Source organism: Panthera pardus, unplaced genomic scaffold (genome assembly GCF_024362965.1).
Source record: "Panthera pardus isolate Hobbes unplaced genomic scaffold, ASM2436296v1 HiC_scaffold_16, whole genome shotgun sequence".
NCBI lineage: Eukaryota > Metazoa > Chordata > Mammalia > Carnivora > Felidae > Panthera > Panthera pardus.
Genome location: NW_026526721.1, coordinates 1 through 25,721, shown reverse-complemented (window position 1 = coordinate 25,721; position 25,721 = coordinate 1). Strand labels below are relative to the sequence as shown.

The 25,721-nt window shown below is 45.8% G+C and overlaps 1 protein-coding gene and 2 long non-coding RNA genes across 3 annotated transcripts in view; 1 reads left to right on the top strand and 2 right to left on the bottom strand.

Moving 5' to 3' along the window:
- LOC109258113 (aryl hydrocarbon receptor-like) overlaps nucleotides 1-5,508 on the bottom strand; it is a 65,856-nt gene extending 60,348 nt beyond the window's left edge. Inside the window, exon 1 of the mRNA XM_019434704.2 lies at nucleotides 5,276-5,508. Coding sequence (XP_019290249.2) covers nucleotides 5,276-5,334 — 59 coding nt within the window. The 5' untranslated portion in view covers nucleotides 5,335-5,508. The remainder of the gene's footprint in view (nucleotides 1-5,275) is intronic.
- A 230-nt stretch (nucleotides 5,509-5,738) lies between these two features.
- Nucleotides 5,739-17,350, top strand: LOC128777210 (uncharacterized). The gene is made up of 2 exons (XR_008422383.1): nucleotides 5,739-6,021; nucleotides 16,783-17,350. It is a non-coding gene; the product is annotated as an uncharacterized LOC128777210 (long non-coding RNA).
- Nucleotides 17,351-21,994: 4,644 nt separating this feature from the next.
- Nucleotides 21,995-23,848, bottom strand: LOC128777385 (uncharacterized). Its single transcript, XR_008422664.1, has 2 exons — nucleotides 23,736-23,848; nucleotides 21,995-22,645 (listed from the first exon to the last, which is right to left on the bottom strand). It is a non-coding gene; the product is annotated as an uncharacterized LOC128777385 (long non-coding RNA).
- Between the last annotated feature and the right edge of the window lie 1,873 nt (nucleotides 23,849-25,721).

Genomic DNA, 25,721 nt, shown 5'->3' with positions numbered 1-25,721 from the left:
GAACAATGCTGGCATTATTTTGATAGGGATTGCACTGAATATGTAGATTGCTTTGGGTAGTATTGACATTTTAACAATATTTGTTCTTCCTATCCAGGAGCATGGAATATTTTTCCATTTTTTTTGTGTCTTCTTCAATTTCTTTCATAAGCTTCCTATAGTTTTCAGTGTATAGGTTTTTCACCTCTTTGATTAGATTTAGTCCTAGATATTTTATGGTTTTTGGTGCAATTGTAAATGGGATCGATTCCTTGATTTCTCTTTCTGTTGCTTCATTGTTGGTGTATAGGAATGCAACCGATTTCTGTACATTGAATTTATGTCCTGCAACTTTGCTGAATTCATGAATCGTTCTAGCAGTTTTTTGGTGGAATCTTTAGGGTTTTCCATATAGAGTATCGTGTCATCTGCGATGAGTGAAAGTTTTACCTCCTCCTGGCTGATTTGGATGCCTTTTATTTCTTTGTGTTGTCTGACTGCAGAGGCTAAGACTTCCAATACTATGTTGAATAACAGTGGCAAGAGTGGACATCCCTGTCTTGTTCCTGACCTTAGGAGGAAAGCTCTCAGTTTTTCCCCATTGAGGATGATACTAGTGTTGGGTCATTCATATATGGCTTTTATGATCTCCAGGTATGATCCTTCTATCCCTACTTTCTTGAGGGTTTTTATCAAGATACGATGCTGTATTTTGTCAAATGCTTTCTCTGCATCTGTTGAGAGGATCGTGTGGTTCTTGTACTCTCTTTTGTTGATGTGATGAATCATGTTAATTGTTTTGTGGATATTGAACCAGCCCTGCATCCCAGGTATAAATCCCACTTGGTCATGGTGAATACTTGTTTTAACGTATTGTTGGATCTGGTTGGCTAATATCTTGTTGAGGATTTTTGCATCCATGTTCATCAGGGAAATTGGTCTATAGTTCTCCTTTTTAGTGGGGTCTCTGTCTGGTTTTGGAATCAAGGTAATGTTGGCTTCATAGAAAGAGTTTGGAAGTTTTCCTTCCATTTCTACTTTTTGGAACACCTTCAAGAGAATAGGTGTTAACTCTTCCTTAAATGTTTGGTAGAATTCCCGTTGAAAGCCATCTTGCCCTGGACTCTTGTTTTGGGGAGATTTTTGATTATTAATTCGATTTCCTTACTGGTTATGGGTCTGTTCAAATTTTCTATTTCTTCCTGTTTCTGTTTTGGTAGTGTATATGTTTCTAGGAATTTGTCCATTTCTTCCAGAATGCCCATCTTATTGGCATATAATTGCTCTAATATTCTCTTATTATTGTTTTTATTTCTGCTGCGTTCGTTGTGATCTCTCCTCTTTAATTCTTGATTCTATTTACTTGGGTCCTTTCCTTTTTCTTTTTGATCAAACTGGCTAGTGGTTTATCAATTTTGTTAATTCTTTCAAAGAACCAGCTTCTGGTTTCATTGATCTGTTCTACTGTATTTTTGGTTTTGATAGCATTAATTTCTGCTCTGATCTTTATTATTTCCTGTCTTCTGCTGGTTTTGGGTGTTATTTGCTGTTCATTTTCCAGCTCTTTAAGGCGTAGGGTTAGGTTGTGTATCTGAGACCTTTCTTCCTTCTTTAGGAAGGTGTGGATTGCTATATAGTTTCCTCTTATGACTACCTTTGCTGCATCCCAGAGGTTTTGAAAACTTGTGCCAGTTTTTTGTGGTTTGCTAACGATGTTAGTCTGTGTGTAATCAGACTAACAAAAATTACTACAGTAATCAGACAACAAAAATGAATAAAAGGCATCCAAATTGGCAAGGAGGAAGTCAAACTTTCACTCTTTGAAGATGATATGATACTCTTTGTATAAACCCAAAAGACACCATCAAAACATTGCTAGAACTGATACATGAATTCAACAAAGTTTCAGGACATAAAATCAATGTACATAAATCTGTTTCATTTCTATACACCAATCATGAAGCATTAGAAAAAGAAATCAAGGAACTGATCCAATTTATAATTGTGCCAGAAACCATAAGATACTTAGGAATAAAACTAACCAAAGAGGTAAAAGATCTGTACTCCGAAAACTATAGAACACTTAAGAAAGAAAATATTCTATGCTCATGGATTGGACGAACAAACATTGTTAAAATGTCTATACTATCCAAAGCAATCTACACATTTAAGGCAATCTCTGTTAAAATACCAACAGCATTTTTCACAGTGCTAGAACAAACAGTTCTAAAATTTGTGTGGAACCACAAAAGACCCTGAATAGCCAAAGTAATCCTGATAAAGAAAAGCAAAGCTGGAGGCATCATGATTCCAGACTTCAAGCTATATTACAAAGCTGTAGCCATTAAGACAATATGGTACCAGCACACACACACAAAAAAAAGACACATAGATCAGTGGAACAGAATAGAAAACCCAGAAATGGATCTACAACTATATGGCCAACTAATCTTTGACAAAACAGGAAAGAATATCCAATGGAAAAAAGACAGTGTCTTCAACAAATGGTGTTGGGAAAACTGGACAGCAACATACAGAATGGACCACTTTCTTACACCACACACACAAAAAAATTTGTGAAATGAATGAAAGACCTAAATGTGAGACAGGAAAACACCAAACTCCTAGAGAAGAAATAGGTGGCAACTCTTTGACCTTGGTTGCAGCAACTTCATGCTAGACATGTCACTGAAGGCAAGGGAAACAACAGCAAAAATGAACTATTGGGACTTCATCAAGATAAAAATATTCTGCACAGCGAAGGAAACAACAAAAATAATAGGCAGCCTAGAGAATGGGAGAAGATATTTGCAAGTGAAATATCTGATAAAGTCTTAGTATCCAAAATCTATAAAGAACTTATCAAACTCAGCACCCAAAAACAAAGAATCCAGTGAAGAAATGGGCAGAAGACATGAACAGACATTTTTCAAAAGAAGACATTCAGATGGCTAACAGATACATGAAAAGCTTCTCAATATCACTCATGATCAGGGAAATACAAATCGAAACCACAATGAGATACTACTTCACACCTGTCAGAATGGCTACAATTAACAACTCAGGAAAAAACAGATGTTGGCAAGGATGTGGAGAAAGGGGAACCCTCGTGCACTGCTGGTGGGAATGGAAACTGGTGCAGCCACTCGGGAAAACAGTATGGAGGTTCCTCAAAAAGTTAAAAATAGAACTACCCTCCATCCCATCCCAGCAATTGCACCCAAAGGATAAAAAAACAAACACACAAAAATACTGATTCAAGGGGGCACATGCACCCCAATGTTTTCAGCAGCATTATCAATAATAGCCACACTATAGAAAGAGCACAAGTGTCCATCAACTGATGAGTGGGTAAAGCAGATGTGGTATATATACACAATGGAATATTACTCAGCCATCAAAAAGAATGAAATCTTGTCATTTGCAACATTGTGGATAGAGCTAGAGTGTATTATGCTAAGTGAAATAGGTCAGTTAGAGAAAGACAAATACCATATGATTTCACTCATATGTGGAATTTAAGAAACATAACAGATGAACACAGGGAAGGGAAGAGAGAGAGAGAGAGAGAGAGAGAGAGAGAGAGAGAAGGAAACCATAAGAGACTCTTGATGATAGAGAACAAACTGAGGGTTGATGGAGGGAGGTGAGTGGGGATGGGCTAAATGGGTGATAGGTATTTAGGAGGGTACTTGTGATGAACACTGGGTGTTATATGTAAGTGATGAATTGCTAAATTCTACACTGGAAACCAAGCTTACCAAGTTAATTTTAGTTAACTAGAATTTAAATAAAAATGTGAAAATAAAAAAATGTGCAGTATATGTAATACATTTAGGGATGCCTCCCCCATTTTAACTTTTTTTTTTTTTTCAATTAACCAGTGATGGCTGGTTTCACTGCCCTGGACAAATAACTTATGATGAGCTTGTTTCTGAGCTATGCCCCTACTGAGAAGTTTCATGGTGTGTATATTTTTTGTGTAAAATGCAAACACCATAAATTTTTACCAGTGTAACCATTTTTAAAGTGTACCGTTCAGTGGCATTAAGCACCTTCAGGATGTTGTATCGCCATCACCACTCCCCAGGTCCAGAACTTTTTCAGCACCTTGAGAGAAACCCCTAACCCTTAGCAGTCACTTCCCCTCTCCCACCCCCTTGCCACCTCCGATCTACTTTTGGATTTACCTGTTCTGAGCATTTCCTATCACTGGTATCAAGGGCTATTTGCCCTTTTGTACTTCACTTCTACCACGGCATTTTATGTATTTTAAAACGACATGGAGGGGCGCCTGGGTGGCGCAGTCGGTTAAGCGTCCGACTTCAGCCAGGTCACGATCTCGCGGTACGTGAGTTCGAGCCCCGCGTCAGGCTCTGGGCTGATGGCTCAGAGCCTGGAGCCTGTTTCCGATTCTGTGTCTCCCTCTCTCTCTGTCCCTCCCCCGTTCATGCTCTGTCTCTCTCTGTCCCAAAAATAAATAAACGTTGAAAAAAAAAATAAAAAAAAAATAAATAAAACGACATGGAATTAGAATTGATATTTTGAGAGGTTTTGGAAATTTCTCACAGACCCGCCTCCAGGAGCTGGTTCCCTTGCGCCAGTGGGGGTGGGGTGGGGGTGGAAGGAGGGTCTCTGCGTCCCTGGGGATATGCTTTGAGGGCGGGTTGTCGCCAGGCCCTCGCTGCCAGGTGTGGTCCAGCCCCGGGTCCCCGCCCCAGCCGCTCCGGGACGCGCACAGACCCTGGGGTATCTGGTCCAAGGACGCTGCCCAAGGAGTGACCTCTCCACAGGCTTGTGATTTTTTGTCCTCAGGAACGTCTGCCCAGCTCCAGGGGCCACACAGATCTCTCCCGCCAGGAACGTGGAAGGGACCCTGCCGCGTCGGGACCGTGCTCAGGGCCTTGGCATCCCGTCGGTAAATGGGGGTGAAGTGTGGGAGTCACCCATCCACGCAAGGTCTCTCCCTTCCAACCCCCCGCCGTGACTCGGGACCCCTTCCCTTGCCGGCGTGCGCGCCCTGGTCCCGGGATTGTGGACCCGGGAGACCCTTCCCCGGGCGCGCCCTGGTCCGGGAGACCCCGCGCGCCCTTCCCGAAGAGCTCGCTCAGTCAGCGCCCTCCGCCCCCAGACCTGAGCAAGACCCCCAGAGACACTTCTGGGGTGGGACTGGGGGATCTTGACGTCGCATTCCACCCTCCCCAGGCCGGTACTCTCGGCGTCGGATCCCGCGGAGCTCCGGGTGCGGTTGGCATGGGACCCACACCCGCCGCCCGCGCCCCCTGTGCCCTAGTACCTCCTCCGCGCCGGCTTTTTCCTCTTCTTCCCCGCGTACCTGCCCCCGATGGACAGCATGGTGCCCGCCGGCGGCCGCACAAAGGGGCGCCGACCCGGGGCGTCGCCGCCCAGCGCCAGGGAAGAGGCGCCCCCGCCCGGAAGGCTGCCTGCTGGGTGCGTCCCGACCCGTTTCCAGGACTGGAGCGCGCGCCCCGGGGGTCGGGGGCGAGGGTTGTCCGCCTCCCGGTACGAGGGCCCGCGGCGCGCGATTGGCCGGTTTCCCCCTAGGGGCCCTCAGCGCAGACAAACGCGGGCTTCCTCGTCTGCAGGTGCGTATGGCACTCGCCAGTGGCAAGTCCGCGACACCAGCCGCAGGGAGAGCGCTCTCGTCCGGGAATGAGTCCCCGGCACGAGTCGGGAGAGGGCCTCGTCCCCACGCGCTGCGCCTCCGCTCTGCAGGTCTTCCGGTCGAGAAAGCAGGACCCCCTCTCGAGAAAGCAGGACCCCCGACGGGCTCCCTCGATGCGCGGTTGGGCGCCAGGGAACGCGCTCCCTGGGAGGGGGTTCCCCAAGGAGAGACGCGTCGCGGGGGCGCGAAAGACTCAGAACTGAACCAGGAGCCCCTTTGAGCCTGTGGTCGCTGCGGACAGAGGAACCCTCCCGGCGGGGCCGCCCCGACGCTCATGCCGCGGCCAGAGGAGCCTGCCCAGGAAGGTTTATTCCAGAACAGCAGTGGCTACCGGCTGACATCCAACCTCTGCATAAGTCTGTGCCCAGGGGCCATTACACTTCATTCTACCGGCTGCGTGTGTGTGTGCGCGCGCGTGTGTGCGTGTGCGTGTGTGTGTGTGTGTGTGTGTGTGTGTGTGTGTGTGTGAGATGCTTGCGTTGTTTTTGTGGGCCAGGTATTAAGTAAGTAATGGAAATGCCTCCCAGCGTTTCCACATGCAGGGGTGACAGGTAACAGGTGACAGGTGAGGTGTGGCTATCGCAGGGGGAGCTTCCTTGCCTTCCTTTAGGTCATTACCGGGACCTCAGGACTTCAAACCACTCACTTCGGCATGGGGATGATGAACAAGAAGTGCTTTTGTTTTCTTTCAGTGTCCATAAAATGGCAACTAATCCAGGACACTAAAAAAAAAAAACCCAGTAATTGGGGCGCCTGGGTGGCTCAGTCCGTTAGGCGGCTGACTTCAGCTCAGGTCATGATTTCGCGGTCCGTGAGTTCGAGCCCCGCGTCGGGCTCTGCTGACACCTCAGAGCCTGGAGCCTGTTTCAGATTCTGTATCTCGCTCTCTCTGACCCTCCCCCGTTCATGCTCTCTCTCTCTCTCTCTCTCTCTGTCTCAAAAATAAATAAACATTAAAAAAAAACAAAAAAAAAACCCAGTAATAAAACACATTAGTGACTCTGGATTCTTCAGAAAGCATAATGAGAATCTAAGTATTTTCCTATCAGCATCAGATTGCTACTTTGAATTTTATGAAGTTGATTAGAGTAGTGGAGGCAGAAACACCGAGCCCCAGTCTTGAGAGCACCATGCAGCCAGGCTGTTGCAGACTTCAAAACAGCACTCAAGTTTGCCAAAACCACCTGAGCAAACTCTTAACTGCAGTGGGAGGCATTTGTGGAGGGGCTGGAGGAGATGAAGGTTGGCAGGAAAGGGGTCTCAGTCTCCTCAGGACCAGCCTTGCCCGTGCAGTCCCTCCCAAATAAATAAAGTCCTTCTTCCCTCTCCTCCCAGGTGAGAGTAAAGGCCAGTCCGAACAAAGTCTGGAAAGGTCCAGAGATCTGGCTGCAGGTCCAGAGATCAGCACATGGAACCCTCTTTACTTCTAATGTGCGGGGTGCTGAAAAAGTAGTCTCTAAGTCCTTTACAATCTTTCCTCAGAAAAGACTTTTAAAACTTCTGCTTCCTGATGCAGTGGAATCTTCATTCTTAGAACCACTTGAGTTCAGATGCTGTTGCCTAATTTCCCTGTCTGGTGTTTCTTGAAAACAGATGACCAGATAATGTATCAAACCAGGCCCCTTTCTTTAGACTTTATAACAAGGAAAACTTAGTAATAATTAATTAGATAAGAGATGTTGGTAGGTTTCCTAAAAGAACCAGGATGTGTGTTTCATTTTATGATTGAATTATGCTGTGTTCATTACTCAGCAAGGGTACTGGGTCTTGGGGCCTAGGACTCTTGGTGGAGGAGCCAATGTTGTTAGATGTTAGTTAGATATCAGAATAGTGTTATTAGGTAAATAGTGTTGGCTATTTATCAAGACTGCTGGTGAGGCAGTACAAGGCCAACCCATTTGGTTTCAGTCCTGCTGATTTGACAGCAGAAAGCTGTCAAGTGGAAAAGCATCCTGAGATTTAAGAGGTGGCCTCTGCCTGGGGCCAGGGTACCAGGGCCACTTTACAATCCAGCAGTTGCCTACTTTCTTGAATTGCAAAAGTTGAATTCTTTGTACTAAGTCAGAGTTAGAGCGGGGACTGACAATCTGTGGTATTCTGGGAACTGGGATGTGATAGCCTGGGGGATGGGAAGGATCCTGGACCCTCCTAAACCACTCTTGCTGTGCCTGCTCCTGACAAAGGTTCTCACCTGCTTCTGTACCTCCGCATCTGCCATACATCTGGATGTGGTTGTGGTCTGGGGCCTGAGCAGGGTTCTGGACTGGGTTGGGGCTGCCTGGCTACCTCAGTTCTTTGTTCCCACTGCTTGGAGGCAGAGAGGAGGCTGGATCAGAAGCCACTGACTAGAGTCACAGAGACAGGGGCAGTAGTCATGGCAGGACTTAGAGGAAACAAATCAATTGGCATCAAAATAGTGTTTGAGATTGTGGCAGCAAAAAGTGCCCTGGCGCAGTGGCCTCTTACTGTCCCCCAAGGCCACCTCCAGGATGGTTACCTCCACCCTCAGAATGTTGTCCCCGGGCTATAACCCTTCCCAACACCCCTCTCAGGCTGGGCCATAGAGAACAGAAGGGAACAGAAACAAAACTTCCACCCAGGCAGAACCCAGCCAGGCAAGGTGTCCACTGATCTGTCCCTAACTTCCTCCATACCCAAAGGGACATACTGTGTTACTCAGATCACTGATTACTGGATTTACATTCCCTTTTGTGAAAGAAAGTTTTTACTCTGATTATTCTATTTTCCCTCATTGATTAGGTTAGGTATCTGGTTAACTGTTAAGTCTTTGGAACCCAGAGGCTGCAAGATCAGGAAACTCCACATTTGTACCTTCCAGGATGCACAGACAGCGGCTCTAGGTCCTTGGCTTGCTGCAGAATCAACTGCTTGGACCCAGTCCTGAGCCATCTCCCAAGGGGAGAGGAGGAGTGCTTTTATGATTGAAAGAAGGATTGTTGCATTATGTTAAGAGTGGTCATCTTTGGAATTACCAGTTAGGGAAATTACCAGTTATACACACATGCACGCATACTCAGGAGCCAAGGCATGGACTGTAGTTGGATATTTCATGTTTCCTGTTTGCTCTGTTGTATTAATTCTCAGTTGCTGTAGTGACAAATTACAAATTACTTGGTGGGTTGGAACAACACAAATTCTCTTACAGTTCTGCAAGGGGTCAGCAGTTTCACATAGGTCTTACCGGGATAAACTCAAGGTGTCAGCAGGACTGCATTTCTTTCTGGGGAAAGAACAACTCCAGGGGAAAAGCTGTTTCCTGTTCATTTTGGTTTTTGGCAGGATTCGTCTCCTTGTAGTTATAGGACTGAGGTCCCCATTTTTATGCTGGTTATAAACTGAGGGCCATTCCTAGCTTCTAGAGGCTACTCACATGCCTTGGTTTATGGCTTCTTCCTCCATATTCAGTGCCAGCAGTGGTGAGTCCAGTCCTTCTCACAGACTCTTTTGCCTTCCTTCTCCATGGATTTATCTCATTAGATTGGGGCCACTTGAATAATCCCAGATAATTTCTCTGTTTAAAGGTCAACTTACTAGGTAACTTTAATTCTATCTGTAACCTTAATTCTCTTTTGCATGTAGAGCAATATATGCTCAGATTGTGGGGATTGGCATGTGGCCATCTTTGGGGTGCCATCATTCCACCTGCCACAGTTACTTGCCCAGGAGAGGGAGGACTTATGGGGTGGTAGAATCTCCATATGATAAGTTTTACCTGATTCTGCTAAATAATTTTCCAAAGTGGTTGTGCTCACTGAACACTATTCTGTTTCATTGATCTCTTTGTTTATTCTTTTTTAAAAATTTCTTTTTAATGTTTATTTTGAGAGAGAGAGAGAGAGAGAGAGAGAGAGAGAGAGAGAGAGAGAGTATATGAACAGGGGAGGGGCAGAGAGAGAGCCAGAGACACAGAATCTGAAGCAGGCTCCAGGCTCTGAGCTGTCAGCACAGAGCCTGATGTGGGGCTCAGACTCATGCACTGTGAGATCATGACCTGAGCTGAAGTCAGACCGTCAACTGACTGAGCCACCCTTGTGCCCCTGTGTATTCTTATGCCCATATCATCTGTCTGTGTTATTGTAGGTTTTATTAGTCTTAATATCTGGTAATGTAAATCTTCTTTTTTACTCTTTTTTTAGATTGTATTTGCTATTTTAGTTTTGCATTTCCATATACATTTCAGAAATAACTTGTTGACTTCCACAATACCTGCTGGAATTTTGAATGGGATTGCTTAGATTCTATAGATAAGTTGGGGGCAGAATTAACATTTTGTAATAGAGTCTTCCAATCCATGGACAAGTAATATTTTTTTTTGGTCTGGGTCTTCTTTAAGTCTCTCAATAATGTTGTATGTTTTTTTTTTCTTGCACATATTTCATTAGGCTTTTTCCTAAGTGTTTGATTTTACATTTTAAAATGTTTATTTATTTTTGAGAGAGAAAGATAGAGCCAGCAGGGAAGGGGCAGAGAGAGAGGGAGACAGAAGATCAGAAGCAGGCTCCACGCTAAAAGTAGCGAGCCAGATGTGGGGCTCGATCTCATGAACTGTGAGATCATGACCTGAGCTGAAGTTGGACGCTTAACTGACAGCCACACAGGTGCTGCACTTTGATAATTAATCATAATAGTTACTTACAGACTTCTTTGGATTTTTTTAGTGTTCATATCATGTAATCAATAACTAATGACAATTTTATCTATTTCCTTTCTTTTTCTTGTCTTATTGCCTGGGTGGCATCTCCAGCACAACATTCAGTGCAAATGGCTATTTGTATTTTGCTTCCAGTCTCCAGGAGAAAGATTTTATGACTTCACCATGAAGCCTGATGTTTGGCATAACTGTTTTGAAGATACATTAAAAGATTAAATCATTTTCCTTCTATTCATATAGTTTGCCAAAAATTTTTTCTTTTTATTATGAATGGATTTTTAATTTTATACAATGATACTTCTGCCTCCACTGAAATGATCATATGGGTTATTTCTGTTTGTTCTGTTGATATGGTTAATTACTTAAGTTGATGTAAAAAATTTTTTTTAAGTTTATTTATTTTGAGAGAGAGAGAGCAAGCAGGGAAGGGACAGAGAGAGGGGAGAGAAATCCCAAGCAGGCTCTGCACTGTCAGTGCAGAGCCCAATGTGGGGCTGGAACTCATGAACTATGAGATCATGACCTGAACTGAAATCAAGAGTTGGACACTTAACTGACTGTGCCACCCAGCTTCCCCTACTTAAGTTGATTTTTGGAAGCTAAATCAATCTTGCTTTTCTAGAATAAGTCCATTTTATCACATTGTACTATCCTTTAATATTGTTTTATATTTTGATAGCATTTTCCATTGTTAGGTTTAATTTTATAATATTTTGCTTAGCAATTATACACTACGCTTTAATTTTCCTTTTATTTACTGTCTCTGTCTAGCTTTTGTATCAAGGTTATGATAGCCTCAGATACTGAGTTGGGAGTGTTCCTCTTCTTCCCTTTTTTTGGAAAAATTGATGCAAGTTTTTGGCATTTGACCCTTGGTGCTTGGTAAAGCTACTCAACCTGGAGTTTTTGGCTAAAAGTGACCCAGGCAGGAGGAATGTAGAACCTGCCTGTAGTGGAGCCAAGGAGTAGAGATAGAAGGAGGCATATGAAGGAAACAAAGACAGAACTTGCAGCACTTTAGCTCCTTTGCTCCTCTCAACATGAAAAGGACATAGTGTCTGAGTCTGGAGAAATTTCCTAAACCTGTGCCCACAAGTGGCTGGCTTTCCTCTGATATGAACCATCATCAACTGTCAAACTATAAACTCCCTCATTTGCTCTTTTGTTGTACTTGTCATATTAATAGTTTAAATTAGAATGCTTTAGGAAACAAATAATTGGAGGATCTGAATCCCAAGGAGACTCCCTGAAGAGAGTCTGACTTCCTGCTGTTTCCTCTCAAAGTGCTCACTGTTTCAGGCACTGAGAAGTTGAGCAGAATGAAGCTGATCAGATGCAGATGATAAGCAGTGAGTTCCACCACCTGGGGAGACAGAAACCGGAAATCTAGGCCATGATTCTGTGGAGAAGTGAGCCACTCTGTGTGCTCTGGCCACAACAGTATTAAGGTAGAAACTAGTAATGGGGTGTACTGTTACAGTAAGGTATAATAAGGTGTATAATAAAGGATAGATCGATAGATAGATAGATAGATAGATAATAGTAGCTAGAAAGTACCTAACTATAACATCCAATAACAACGAGCCCAGATCCTAACTTCTAAAAACAGCTTTCATCCAAGAAACCAGAGCTCTCTGGAGAGGTAGATGATTCCAGGGCCATGTTAGGGAAATTACAAGGTAAACCTTGGAACATCTAGTGCAAAAAGCAAGGAGGTGCTCACAGAGTGACTGGACACATGTCATAGAGACACAGGAGCCAGCCTGGGTGGCATCCAATTGTTCAAGTCTGGAATAGTCTGAGCATCAAAATAAACAGTGAGATAACATACTGTAATGCACTGAGTAAAATAGGAAGCTGTAACAGCATTCAGGTATAATTACATAAGTGATTACATTGACAATTCTCTGAGGAAGGGGATATTTACATAGTTTGAAAGTATCCCCCCAAAAATGCTTAGTAATTTCAGAAGAGAAAGAGTATTATGATGGACACCCCCGGAGACCCCAGCTTCAGTGGGTGATTGTCAGTGGTACAAGGAGAAGCTGCATGCCTCCTGCTAGGACACAGGCACAGCACCACCTAAGGATGTTTGTCATGGAAGGAGAACCTTAACCTATCATGAGGACATGTCAGATGATCCAGATGAGGGGCCTTCCATGTTCCACAAACAACTGGCCTGTGATCCTGGAAAGTCCCCAGGAACTGGTGACAAGACACTGAGTGCAGCAGGGATGTTGAGGGGCCCCTTTCACTTTGCAAGTTTCCTGGAATGTTGGAAGAGACTCGAGTGTAGTCCAAGGATTAGGTGTCAGCTCTATATCCATGGCAACTCCTGATTTTCATGGATGCACCACAGTTGTGTAGGAAAAAAGTTCTTGTTTCTGGGAAATACGTGTCAAAATATTCAGGGGTGATGAGGTGTCAGTTTAGCAGCTTTCTCACAAATGCATGTCTAGATTTTCTCTAAGGTTGTGATTATTTCAAAATTACAACAAAAAAGTGGAATTTATAATTTTCCCACTAAGAAGACTCCAGGCATAACTGGTTTCATTTGGTAAAGGCTATCAAAAACTGAAAGAATAATTGGGGCACGTGGGTAGCTCAGTTGGTTGAGTGTCCAACTCTTGATTTCAGCTCAGGTCATGATCCCAGGGTCATAGGATTGAGCCCCATGTTGGGCTCAGTGCTGAGCATGGAGCCTGCTTAGGATTTTCTCTTTACCTCTGCCCCCTCCCCCCTGCTCACATTCTCTCTCTCTCTCAAAATAAAATAAAGAAAAATTTAAAAACCTAAGGCAGATTTAAAATCAATGTTACACAAAATGTTTTAGAAAATAAAGGAGGGAGTACTTTTCAGATCATTGTATGAGCCCAGGATAACACTGATACCAAACTAAACAAGGATATCATAAGAACAGAAAACTGCAAATCATAGTATCCCCCCATGAACATAGACAGAAAAATCCTCAACAAAAATACCTGCAAATTGATTCAGTAATACATAAAGGAATAATGTATCATCACTTCCTCATTGTGTGACCTTGGGCATTTTACCTAACTTCTCTGAACCTCGTTTTCCTCACATACCCTTTCTGAGGATGGTGCCTGCAATGTTGGTTATAGTAATTTCCCCATCCTTGTCTCAGTGGTAGGCCTAGGGTTTGGGCCAGTATGAGGACCCCAGCCCACTGTTCACAGCCGTTGAATTAAGGAGCAGGCACGCTACCTAACCTAGACCAATCAGTTTCTCTCTTCTTGGAACTCAGATCTTGAGCAGACACACCCAGGGACCAAAGGCAGTGGTGAGAGGGTGTGATGGTGGCACCCACAACTCTTGAAGTAGCCTGGACTCCATCGTAACCAAGTGTCTATTTCTACCCTCAACACAGTGAGGAATGGCCCTCATTCCCTCACTAAATCCCCATTTGCTTTGGTAGAGTTAGTTTCTCTTGCTCCCAGCACTTGTCACTGCAGTCACAATGCTCCAGACCCTGTTGTTGGAGAGGAGGTGCCCAGACATTGGTGAGAAGGGCGGGACTTAAGGAAGGGCACTGAAGGGTGAGTCCCTGACAGCAGGTCAGATGGTCAGCCCTGAGGGGAGTGACCTCCTCAGGGTGGGCAGTGGAGGGAGCAATATTTATATGAATGTGGCTGAAACTTGCCAATTTTCAATGGCTGTCTGATCACATGGCATCCCTTTCTGTCCCCTAAACCAAGGGGTGATAAAAGATTTTGTAATTAAGAGTCTGACTCTTAATTGCAAAAGTTTTTGATGTTGGACTGCTGACAGTGTTCCAGTCTCATCTCCCTCTTTTCTTCTGTCCCATGTCTGGGCAAGCTGGTGAGACAGCTCAGTGTTCCCTCCTTTGGCAGGTGGAAGATCCAAACCAAGAAAGTCCCTGCCCACAGCAGGAACTCTCACCGTGGCTCATCCCTGGCCACAGTAAAAGGCCAGGCTAGTCTCCTTTCCCTGTGCTTTCAAGCCATTTTCGGTACTGCTTGGGCTTTACACTCACTGAAGGCATCTAGAGGAGGGTTTGGGGATGTGAGTGGGGGTACAGGGAGATGCTCGTTCATCATGCCATGTTGTAGAGATGGGCTGGGGAATCCCACATGGGATGGATAGAGCTGAATGGGTGAGGAGGCTCGGAAGGTTGTGTGGGACCAAGGTTTGGGGCAGAGAAAGGCCATGGCTGGAGGGGGGATTGTATCTGCCTGTAGTCCAATCTCCCAAGCTCTGGATGGGGTAGTTGAGTTGAGGAGCCCCTTCCAAACCTCATCTTCTCTTGGACTCTGTCTTTGTTGGATGCTGTGCCTTAATGCAAAGGAAAGGCTCCTATTGTCTGGGTCCACATGTGGGTAGGGGCAATGGGAGGTTATTCTGTAGGAGGTTGCAGGAAGCTGAGCCATGGGGGTGGCTCTCAAGCTCCTAGGACCTGTTACTCCACAGACACTTATCCAGGAAAATGTCCCAGGTCCTCCATTTTTCATTAAATACATATTGCATGAGTGCTTTTATGCTGGGCAGTGTGCAGGTGCTAGGAGAGGGACAAACTTACATCCTGGGGCCACTCCACACATGTGGGCTCCCCCAGAAAGTACCAGTGGCTTTGTGACTGCATAGGTTGGAGGGGCAGCACTGAAGGCCCACCAAAGGACCTGGGCCACCCTGGGTAGGCAGGAGCAGGAGTAACTTTCACTGGCTGTGAAGCCCTGGACTGGCAACATTGGCTGCAGATCCTTGGTGTCCCTTGTGCACATGTTCTCTTGAGCATCTCAGGGGAGGTGTCTGGGGAGGGCAGTCCCAAGTGTTGCAGCTGCAGCTTTGTGGCTGCTCTCTGCAGCACATGCCTCTCATATACACACATCTGGTCACAATGGCTGCAGCTGAGTTTGAAGTCCCTGGAGGTTGGGACTCAGAGGGCTGGTCTGCGTTGTAGAGGCACTTTTCCTCTTTTGGGGGCCCTCTGGTGGACCTCACAGATAGGAGTGGCTGACCAGGCTTGCAGGAACCAGAGGTCTGTCCTGGGGCTGTGGCTCTTTGGGGCCAAGAGAGTGGAGAGGATGTGCCATCTTAGGCTGTATAAAGGGGTGCACCAAAGACTTTCCAGTTAAATGTCTAACCAGGATTTTGTGAAGACTATAAGAGTGAGGGGCCCCTCCATGGCTTGGGCTAAGGGTGGAGGAACCAGAGCATTGAGCTCCAGAGGCCAGAATTGACAAGGAGGAGGTCATTGTGACTTTGACAGGGACAGCTCCAGGAACACTGCAGTTTGTTGGTTGTGGACAGAATGAGTGGAGATGCCTCCAGCGATGGGCCCAAATCTATGGATAGCACAGGAGGTAGGGCAGAGGTGGAGGGCCGAGAGGCCAGAGGGTTGGAGTTTGAATGCCAGGGGTCTTGGAGTTCCATGATTGAAACTAAATGATGGAGGGTAGTCATTGGTCAAGGCAAGGTCTAGAGTACCCCAGAGGTATTGGGGGCTGAGAAGGGTTGATCAGCAAGATGGTTGGGGCTGAGCAAATCCAAGCCCCCTAAAGCCAGGGTGTAGGAAGGAGCAGCTTGTGGATACTGAAATTACCAACAATGAGGGAGGGAAAGAGAGACAGACACAGGCAGAGACACACAGAGAGAGCCAGAGAGGGGGAGGAGAAAGACAGAGAGAGACAGACACAGGCAGAGAGAGATAATCAGAGAGACAGAGACAGAGATGGAAAGACAAAGAGAGAGAGAGAGAGAGTTGGAGAGAAAGACAGAGAGTCTGGAAAACCATGTTCCCTTGGAACTGCTTCTTAGTAGGCTTGGTACATTGACATTTTGCAGTTTAACAAATTTTGAGTTTTGAAAAATCTATGGCTATACGGCCGATACTCTGATAGTCTCACCAGTGCTGTTGATTCCTTAGAACTTGGGGAAAATGGGCACTTGAGCACATTAGAGTAGCAACCCCAACTCTGGAAGCACTGGAGGAGCAACCTGGGAGGGGCCCTCCCAGGTTCTGGGATGATGGTCTTGTCTTGGGGGATCCTGCCTAGAGGATGAAGGGTTTTGTGGTGAGGAGATTTTGCCATTTATTGATGGAGCAGCACTTCATTTTCTTGGCTGTGGTGCCATCTAGCGCTTTGCTATTCAGAGTGTGTTCCACAGACCAGCAGCTTCAGCAACAACAGGGAGCAGTCAGGAATGCAGATTTCTGGGCTCTGCTCCAGAAGCTGACTCAGAATGCTGGGGTGGGGGTAGGGCATCCCTAACCCAGCACTAGGCGGGAAGCATTCTTCTGTCTGGAGACCTTTGTTGAATTCAGAAGAGTGAGCATGAAGTGGAAAACAACAGAGGCTTCCTTCCTCAGGAGAAAAGCAGGGCAAACCCACATTCCATTTGTTAAAATACTCTTTTTTATTTTATGGATTTTAGATTTTATCATACCTGTTCTTTTCTACAGATAATAACTGCTGAATCCCTTACTTCACTGTAAGAATGTATGAGGGGACATTCTGTCTTCAGCTGCACATCAGTATCACCTGGGGGGAACTTTTACTACATACTGACCTCTGGCCCCCATCCCAGAGACCCTGATGTGCAGCTAGGGCTGAGGCTGCGGAGAGACCTTCTGGGCTGGCAGCTGACCAGGAAGGAAAGATGAAGAAGCACCTGCCTGCTGTCCTCACAGGCAGGCAAAGTCTGAGCATTAAGGGAGAGTCCAAGGGCGCCACTGATGCTGCACCTGTCGTGCTCCCAGACAACAGTATTTTTCTTCTTAGTCCAGATGCATGAAGTTTTTAACTATATATAATCCGTTCTGTTTTCTGTAACCACTGAAGTATCATCTGTAACAAAAGAATCTTCTAAGCAATCCAGATTTAAAAAGTATACGTAATTTTCAGAAAGTCATTTTTAATTTGTATAATGCCTTATCTTGTAAAGTAGATTGTATTGCTTGAGGTTAGTTGACCTGGATGGTAATATTTCAAATGACAACCTTCGGAATAGATTTTGTGTGATTTCTTTGATTGAATGGAGAGCTCTTTTGAAGAATTTGGAAGTTTTCTGGAGTCTTTGTCTCATGACCTGCCAGAAGCCCAGATCCTCATGTGGCCTCTGGAAGAAATGGGAAGAGGGAAGGTTCTGGCCGCATGCTGAGGCTGGGGAGCAGCACAACAGGAAGTGTGTGGATTGAACCACCACCATGGAAACCAGGACACTGCGGGCAGCAGGTAACCGTGTTGGGAGGAGGCAGCTGGCCTGTGTCAAACAGAGAGGTCCTGAGGCCGACCTTGTCTAGGTCAGAAGGAGCCCAACCATGAGCCTTTCCTGCCCCGACAACTGCACAGACCCCTTTACTACCCAGGACAGAGAAGCAGTAGTGCCTCCCAGTGTCCATGGAAGGTGGGCCATTTCGAGTCATCTTGATGCCCAGAGGAGGTGGCACGCAGCAACAAACAATGTGGATGGAGCAGGTGGTCTGTGCCCACACTCCTGCCCTGCCTCTTGTCCTACACTGAAGCTCATGGAAGGGAGCAAAGCTCAGGGGGAGGTCCACAGAGGCCCAGTCTAGGTTGTGCCCAGGGGCACTCCATGCCCTACTGAAGCCCTACTCCCAATAAATGGTATTTGGAGATGGGGCCATTGGGAGATAATTAGATTTACAGAAGGCCATGAGAGTAAGGCCATTGAGATGGGGTTAGTGCCATCATAAATAGAGACACCTGAGAGGCCCCCTCCTCTCTCCCTCCTTCCCACCTCCATGTGAGGACACAGTGAAAGGGTGGCCATCTATAAGCCAGGAAGAGAGCTCTCCCCAGCACCCCACCATGCCAGCCCTCAGTCTCAGACTTCCATCCTCCAGGACCTTGAGAAAATAAATTTCTGCTGTTTTAAGCCAGGTGCTCTGGTATTCTGTTATGGCAACCTGAGCAGACTGAGACATCTGCAAACAGAGTCATGAGCTGGAGCAGTGCAGGCTGCCAGCCCCCAGCAGCTCGGGAGGAAAGTACCTGAGCATCTGGAGAACAGAGCTGTGTAAAGAAGGCACATAAAGCCTCAGGTAGTTCAAGTTCTAAGTATGTGTAATAACATCTGAAAAAAGATAAAGGAGGACATGGCAACATAAAGCAAACATAAAATTTATAAAGAAGAACCAAGTAGATATAGCAGATACAAAAATACAATTCTGTAAAAACAAAACAAAACAGAAACAAACCTCAACAGATGGGATAAACAGCAAATAAGAAAATAACAAAATAGGGGCATCTGGATGGCTCAGTTGGTTGAGAGTCTGACTCTTGATTTTAGTTCAGGTCATGATCCAGGGGTCTGGGATCGAGCTCCTCATAGGGCTCTGCACTGGGCATGGAGCTTGCTTGGGATTCTCTCTCTCTCTGTCTCTCTCTCTCTCTCCTTCTCTGCCTCTCCCTCTTTCTCTCTCCCTTTCCCTCTCCCTCTGTCTGCCCCTCTCCCCTACTTGCTCACTCCCTCTCTAAAAAAAAAAAAAGAAAGAAAAGAAAAGACAAAAAAAAAGAACAAAATATCTCGACTATGGTGGCATTTAATGACACCCAAAATAAGGACAAATTTCTATGAGTTTACAGAAAGAAAAAGATTACAAAAGAAAGAATGAATGAATGAACAAATGAAAGAAAGAAAGAGAAAGAAAGAAGAGAAAAGAAAAAAATCAAAAGGACCAAATAATTATTACCACTTTGCTGACCCCTGACCCAGGGTCAGGGCATGAATTGTGAAGAAAGAGCTAACACAGCAGGTCTGGTTGCTCAGTCTTTGCACATCTCCTAGGGAGCCTGAAATCATGACTGGCTCAATTCCTGGGAATGTGACCTTGGGAAAGTTCTTCATGGTAACTGTTGATGATTTTGTTTTGTACATCTGGAGCAGTGGGCCATGACACATCAGCTTGTCAGAATTGCTTTGCACAAACATCAAGATTGATGATGTGCACTTGATTTCATTGTTGGGGTCCTGAGTTTCATTTACCATGACTGATTGGAGCCGATGTGCCTATGTGACTAGCCCTCCTCCATAAAATCCCTGGACCCTGAGACTCAGATGGATTTCCCTGGGAAATCCATTTCACATATGTTTCTGTAGTTTATTGTTAGAGACAAAACACATCTTGAGTGTCCCTGAACAGGGAAGAGCTTAGAAGCTTGTGCCTGGTCTCTCTGGGCCCCGCCAGATGCATAAATTCTTCCTGTTGCTTTGCACTCATCCCCTTGCTGTAATAAACCCGAACCCCCCCCCCCCCCCATATAACTTGAAAGTGAGTCTTGTGAATCCTAGTGAAGCAGCAAACTTGATGGTTTATCTTATTAAAGATTATCTTATTAAAGATGGTTTATCTTATTAAACATATCTTAGAATCTCCAAGATATGAATGAAGCTCCCTTCTGCTCTTAGAACCTTGGAGCATGAGAGGTAAACATTCTTTTTCTAAAAGAGTGAACCCTCCAGAATCCAATAGTCACAACTCAGTAAAATCCCCAGTGTGTGTAAGGATCAGCACTACTCACTAACAGAAGTAAATTAGGTACAATTTTGCAGGAATATTTCCACCAACAAAGCAGATATGTGTGAATATTTTATTTTACTTTTTAATTAATTAAAAAATTATTTTTGCTACTTCTAATTTTGTTTCTTATTTTATAGAGAGAAAGAGAGAGAGAGAGAGAGGGAGAGAGAGAGAGAGAGAGAGAGAGAGAGAGAGAGGTGCACAGGGGAGAGGGGCAGAATAAAAGAGAGAGAATCTAAGCACAGAACTCAGCCCTGGGATGGTGAGCTGTAATTAAATCAAGAGTCTCACACTCAAGTGACTGAGCCACCCAGGCACCCAAAGTATGTATATTTTAAAACTCTTTTTATCGGGGGGGCGCCTGGGTGGCACAGTCGGTTAAGCATCCGACTTCAGCCAGGTCACGATCTCGCGGTCCGTGAGTTCGAGCCCCGCGTCAGGCTCTGGGCTGATGGCTCGGAGCCTGGAGCCTGTTTCCGATTCTGTGTCTCCCTCTCTCTCTGCCCCTCCCCCGTTCATGCTCTGTCTCTCTCTGTCCCAAAAATAAAAATAAAAAACGTTGAAAAAAAAAATAAAACTCTTTTTATCAAAACATAAACAGTAGAGTTTGGGGAATTAATAAGCTTTTATTTGGAAACCTGCCTCTAATCCCACCCTGGGTACCAGGGAAGGTGCTGTTTATAGAACCAGTTGCATATTTAGGGGCACATAAGTGTCAGCAGGGGATTCGAATTAGGCCTCTCATCTAGAGAAAAACCATCTGCTTCCAGAAAAATGTTCAGGAATTTTACCTATGTATACCTTCTCTTTCCAGATGTGGGTGGTTTGCTCTTGATTTATTCACTTGGGGAATCACCTAGTTGGTCCTTCTTACCCTCTCCTGCCATCTTATGAGATACCAGGTCCAGCTGACCATACTGCTTGGGGCCTCCATTCTGTTCCCTTAACCACAACCCTACCAATACTGCCTTCATTCAGAGGCTTAGAAATTTCTCCTTGTGCTAGATAGACATTTGTTTCCTGTGGCAGCTCCCCACCTGTGGATTCCCTTCCTTTACCTTGGTCATTTTCCACAGTAGGAGACCAAGTCAGAGGTCAGAAAACTCAGCTCTCCAGACTCCTTGGTGCTAGCTCAGGTATGTGGCCGGGTAGCCCACAGAGGCATCTGCAGGCCTGGGGCTCAGAAGGCACTATGTGAACAGGTGGCAGAGAGCAATGAAACTAGCTGCTCCCTGCAGCTAGTAATTGGTAATTGGTTAGCCAAATAATGATGTATTCTGACTTGCTAAAATCCATATAAGCCCACTGCTGCCTTTGTGCGGGGCCATTCTTTGCACTTTTCTCCTTAAGATCAGGAGATCAGGTTTGGCCCGGCCGTGAATAAAATCTTGCCTCGCTTCTCTTCGGCATCTGGTGTTTTTTTTTTTTTTTTTTTTTTCAATATCACCCTGTTTCAAGGGTGAGCCTTGAGTCATTGGAGATAATGGTTAAAGCGTTTGGGCTGGGGCGGTGGAAAATCCAAGGAGAACCCAGTTGTCCAGAGGACTCATTAGGGAGAGCACTAGACTTAATAACTAGAGTTTGTGGGTTCCAACCTAGAACTAGAAGACCTTGAGAGCTAGGATTTAGGATCAGGTTACATTCTGAATACAGATCCCTTATCAGATACGTGGTTTGCAAATATTTTCTCCCAGTCTGTGTGGCTTGTCTTTTTTTTCTTTGAACAAGATTTATGAGAATACAAGTTTTAATTTTATAAAGTCCATGTTATCATTTTTTCTTTTTTGGATTGGTCTTTGTGTGTTTTATTATTATTTTTTTTTGATGTTTATTTATTTTGAGAGATTGGTGCTATCTGCACAGAGCCCAATGTGGGACCAATCTCACAGATCACAACTTGAGCGGAAATCAAGAGTTAGACGTTTAACCCGCTGAGCCACCCAGGCGCCCCTTGTGTTTACATTTAACTTAATTTAATTCAATTTATTTATTTATGCAAAAAGGTGATTTTATTAAAGCATGCGGACAGAACCTGTGGACAGGGAGAGCTGCCCTGGGACCATGAGGAAAGACTGGTCATATATACTATGGAGTCAGGGGAGATAAAGTCCAGGGGGAGTCTCCAGTGAGATTTTCTTTTCTGTTTTTCTTAACGTTTATTTATTATTAAGACACAGAGACAGAGCATGAGCATGGGAGGGGCAGAGAGAGGGGGGAGATACAGAATCTGAAGGGGGCTCCAGGCTCTGAGCTGTCAGGGCCTGAGCCTGACCCACCCAGGTGCCCCTCTAGTGAGATTTTCATATGCTAAAGAAGACTCACTGGATAGTGGAGGACTAGCTTTTGTCAAGCTAATATTGTCTTTCCCCCTAGCAAATCATTAGCATTGAGACAGTAGGGAGTTCCTGGAGAAACCTTCCTCAAGTATTTGCCAATGGGCTTCAGGTTATATGGAAATGTAATTTTATCTGCCATTTCCTTCTGCCTTTGTTTCCCACATCATTCCCCCCTGGACAATTTTGACCCTTAAAATCTTTGAGGTTGCTGAGGGTGGAAGGTCTCATCTTCTGTAACTTCTTCCTGCTGAGTAGGGGCATAGAGATGTCCCTACCTATGGGCCAATATTGGTCAATTGGGGAAGGTATTTATACATAGGAGTTACCACTGGCAGAGGCAGCCAATCCAAGGTAGACAACATATATGAACCTCCTTGAGTAGAAAGGATCAGCTATCTTCTAGAAGTTATGGCTGTGAAGGAGTGTTGGCACCAGGCAGGGAGACACTGGAAAAGACATCAAAATAGGGTTCATATTATGAGAAAGAGAAGCCTAAATATAAAAAAAAAAAAAAAAACACCTTTGGCAATTTTCCTTCAGTCCATTACTGTCATTTGAAGAGAGATTCGAGGCCTTCCACTGGTTCACAGGAATACGAAAGCATGTCAGCTTGCATACTAGATTCCTGTGAGGAAGGTCCAGGTTTAATTCTTGATATGTGAATCCATTAAGAATGACCTAATTTTACTATAGTGGGAGTACATAATACAACCCAGTAAGGGGACCTTCCATTTTAGAGTTAAAACCTCTGCTGTGTTAGACTTCCAAGCCTTTAAATACATCATGTCTTCAGGGTTTATATGGGGTGGGCTTCTGGTAACTGTCAGATCAGGTTCAGGAAGGCTATGACTTGCATATTCATTTAGAGATGTATCAATTAACCTGGCCTCAAGTGAATAATTAAACAAAACACTATAGTCTATCTATTGATAGGTCTACGGTGAGAAAAGACTTTCCATATGCAGTTATTGGAGGAGTTCATCCCATTTTTAGTTGTTTAAGCAATCATATGCCAATTGGGTCCTGTTACTATCTGCAAAGAATAATAAGCAAGAAGATTGTCCATACCTGTGCTATTGTGACAATTTTTTTTTTCAAGTTTATCTCAAGTTGTCCAGCTTAGGCAAACAATATTTGTAGACTATCAGAACTAGAATTTTACATCCATGAAGGTGCATTATTGAAACATAGGTTTTTTTTTTTCCCTAAAAACCCTCATTTCCAGAGGAAGCCAAATCAACACTAATTGATTTGTAAAACAAGTCCAGTTTTCACAAACTTGGCCTAATTAATTACATAGGCTCAGCAAGACTAGTGATTGATCCTATAGATCTTTGAAAGTTTGCTTTGCTGGAACCTTTCATAAGGAACCTCTAGATTGAAATTTTAGTAGCCTGTCTAGGCCAGAAGCCAAGCCAAGTACTTGCCGTCAGACCTGCCTGCAAAACCTGAAGCTTTGGGCAGATTCTTCTTCATGATTTCCCAAAAGTATCCTAAAGTTCCTGCACCTGCCAGGAAGTGACATTCTTTACTCACCTTGTAAGGCTTCTGGGAACTCTGTAAGCAAGGTATCAGGCCAACATTTCCAAGGGGCTTTATTGGCATCATGCTTCATAGTCATTCTTAGTTCCTTAAAAATGTTACCGTTCTGGCCAGGGTACTAACTTCCAGCCATAAGGCAGGCTTTCTTCTCCCCGAGAGTAGCCATGGTTGAGGGGATTGCAGCCTGCGTGATTGACATGAAAGTGTTCCAATAAGAGCATTCTTCTCAAAAGGCCCTGAAATGAGGGCAAAGGAAGGAAAGAGTACTCATCAAGTTTGCACCAGCTCAGAGTACAGATGAAAAGACTCATCGCCCCACGTGATGGGAGCCATATAAATGATGAGCTTTTTGGGGGTGATAGTGGGGTTCGCGGGGTCCTGAGCCCATGCCAAGAAAGAATTCTTGAAAACGCCTTTGGTGCACAAAGGTGATTTTATTGAAGCACAGGGACAGGACCTGTGGGCAGGAAGAGCTGCTCTTTCTGTTTGCATTTTGAATTTATCTGCGGGTCCAGTGAATTTTGGTGTAGGTTGTAAAGTTTGTGTGTACATTTAATTTCATATGGTTTCCAATTAATTGTTCCTTAACTATTTTTGGCGAAGTTGGGGGACAGTGAGCTCCGCTTCAGTTTCAATTTCCAAAATGTCATGGATTTAGCGGGCGGCCAGGAGGGGGCGCTGCCTCCACGGACCTGTGAGCCCAGTGTTGTCCCGCACTACCGCCACTGCCTGCAGGGGGCGCCCGAGCCCCGCTCCCTGACGCGGGCGCGCGCACGCGCACGCGCACGCGCATTCAGCCCGCCTTTTGCGTGACAGGAGCTCCGCTTCTTCAGGACCCGAGCTGTGGCGGCTTCGGGAGAACGTGGGGCCGCGTCCACGCCGACAAGAACCCGTCTCCTCAGGACCCGCCGCGGGAGGAGCAGGTGAGGAGAAAGCGAGGCCCGGGGAGGAGGCGCTTCCGGAGCGGGGATGCTGAGGGGGTCGGTGTTCAGGGGACCCGGCGGGGCAAGGGCCCGGCGCGGCTTCGTGCGCGGTAACACCGTGTCCCCAGCGGGGCTGTGCGCGCGGCCGTCGGGTCATCCAGCTCCGGGCTCCGGGCCTGCGGGGCCGCGCGTCCGTCTTCCTGCTCCGCGCCGACTCGGTTCCCGTCGCGTCCTTACGCGGTTCGCGGTCCGGGAGCAAGTGTCCCGGCGGTGCTTGCGCTCCCGCCGCTCTGGCCGCGCGGGGTCCGTCCCGTCTCCGCGCGCGGGTCGGGGTGTCCCTCCCGTGTCCGTGACGGCGTCGTGGGGAGTTCGGTGCGATGGCCCCGGATCTGCAGATCGCTCTGGGCAGGACGGACGTGGTCACAGGATCGATTCCTCCACCTCCAGGAGCACAGAGTAGCTTTCCGTCCCTGTGCCGTCTTCCTCCGTTTCTGTCCCCAGTGCCCTGTCCTCAGAGAGCAGGCCTGTCACCTCCTGCTTAGGTTTCCTCCCGGGCCCTTCGTTCCTTCTGAGGCAGTTGTAAATGGGATCGTGTCTTCACTTCTCTTTCCGATGGGTCGTCGGGAGTCTGTAGATGTGCACGTGGTGTTTGTGTGTTGATCTCGTATCCTGCGGGCGTGCTTATTAGTTCTGTTTACCTTAAATATAACACTGCCGGTTTCTACCAGCAAAAATGGGTTTATTTGGGAAGAAGAGAGCATTTTCCCCCCTGTGACCGGCGTATTTCCCTCAGCACGATGAGTGCAAGGTTCAGTCCTTGTCATAGCAGGTGTCAGAATTCCCGCCCTTGAGGAGGCCAAGCCTATTCTGTCGCGTAGAGACCACATCTTGTTTATTTATTCATCTGTCCGCGGTCGCTCGGGTTGCTTCCATGTTTTGGCTGCTGTGAAGAGGCTGCTATGAACACGGGAACAGGAATGTCTGCTCAAGGCTTTGCTTTCAATTTCCCGGCGTGTGTGCAGAGGTGGAGTCTGTGTTAACTTCCTGAGGGACTACA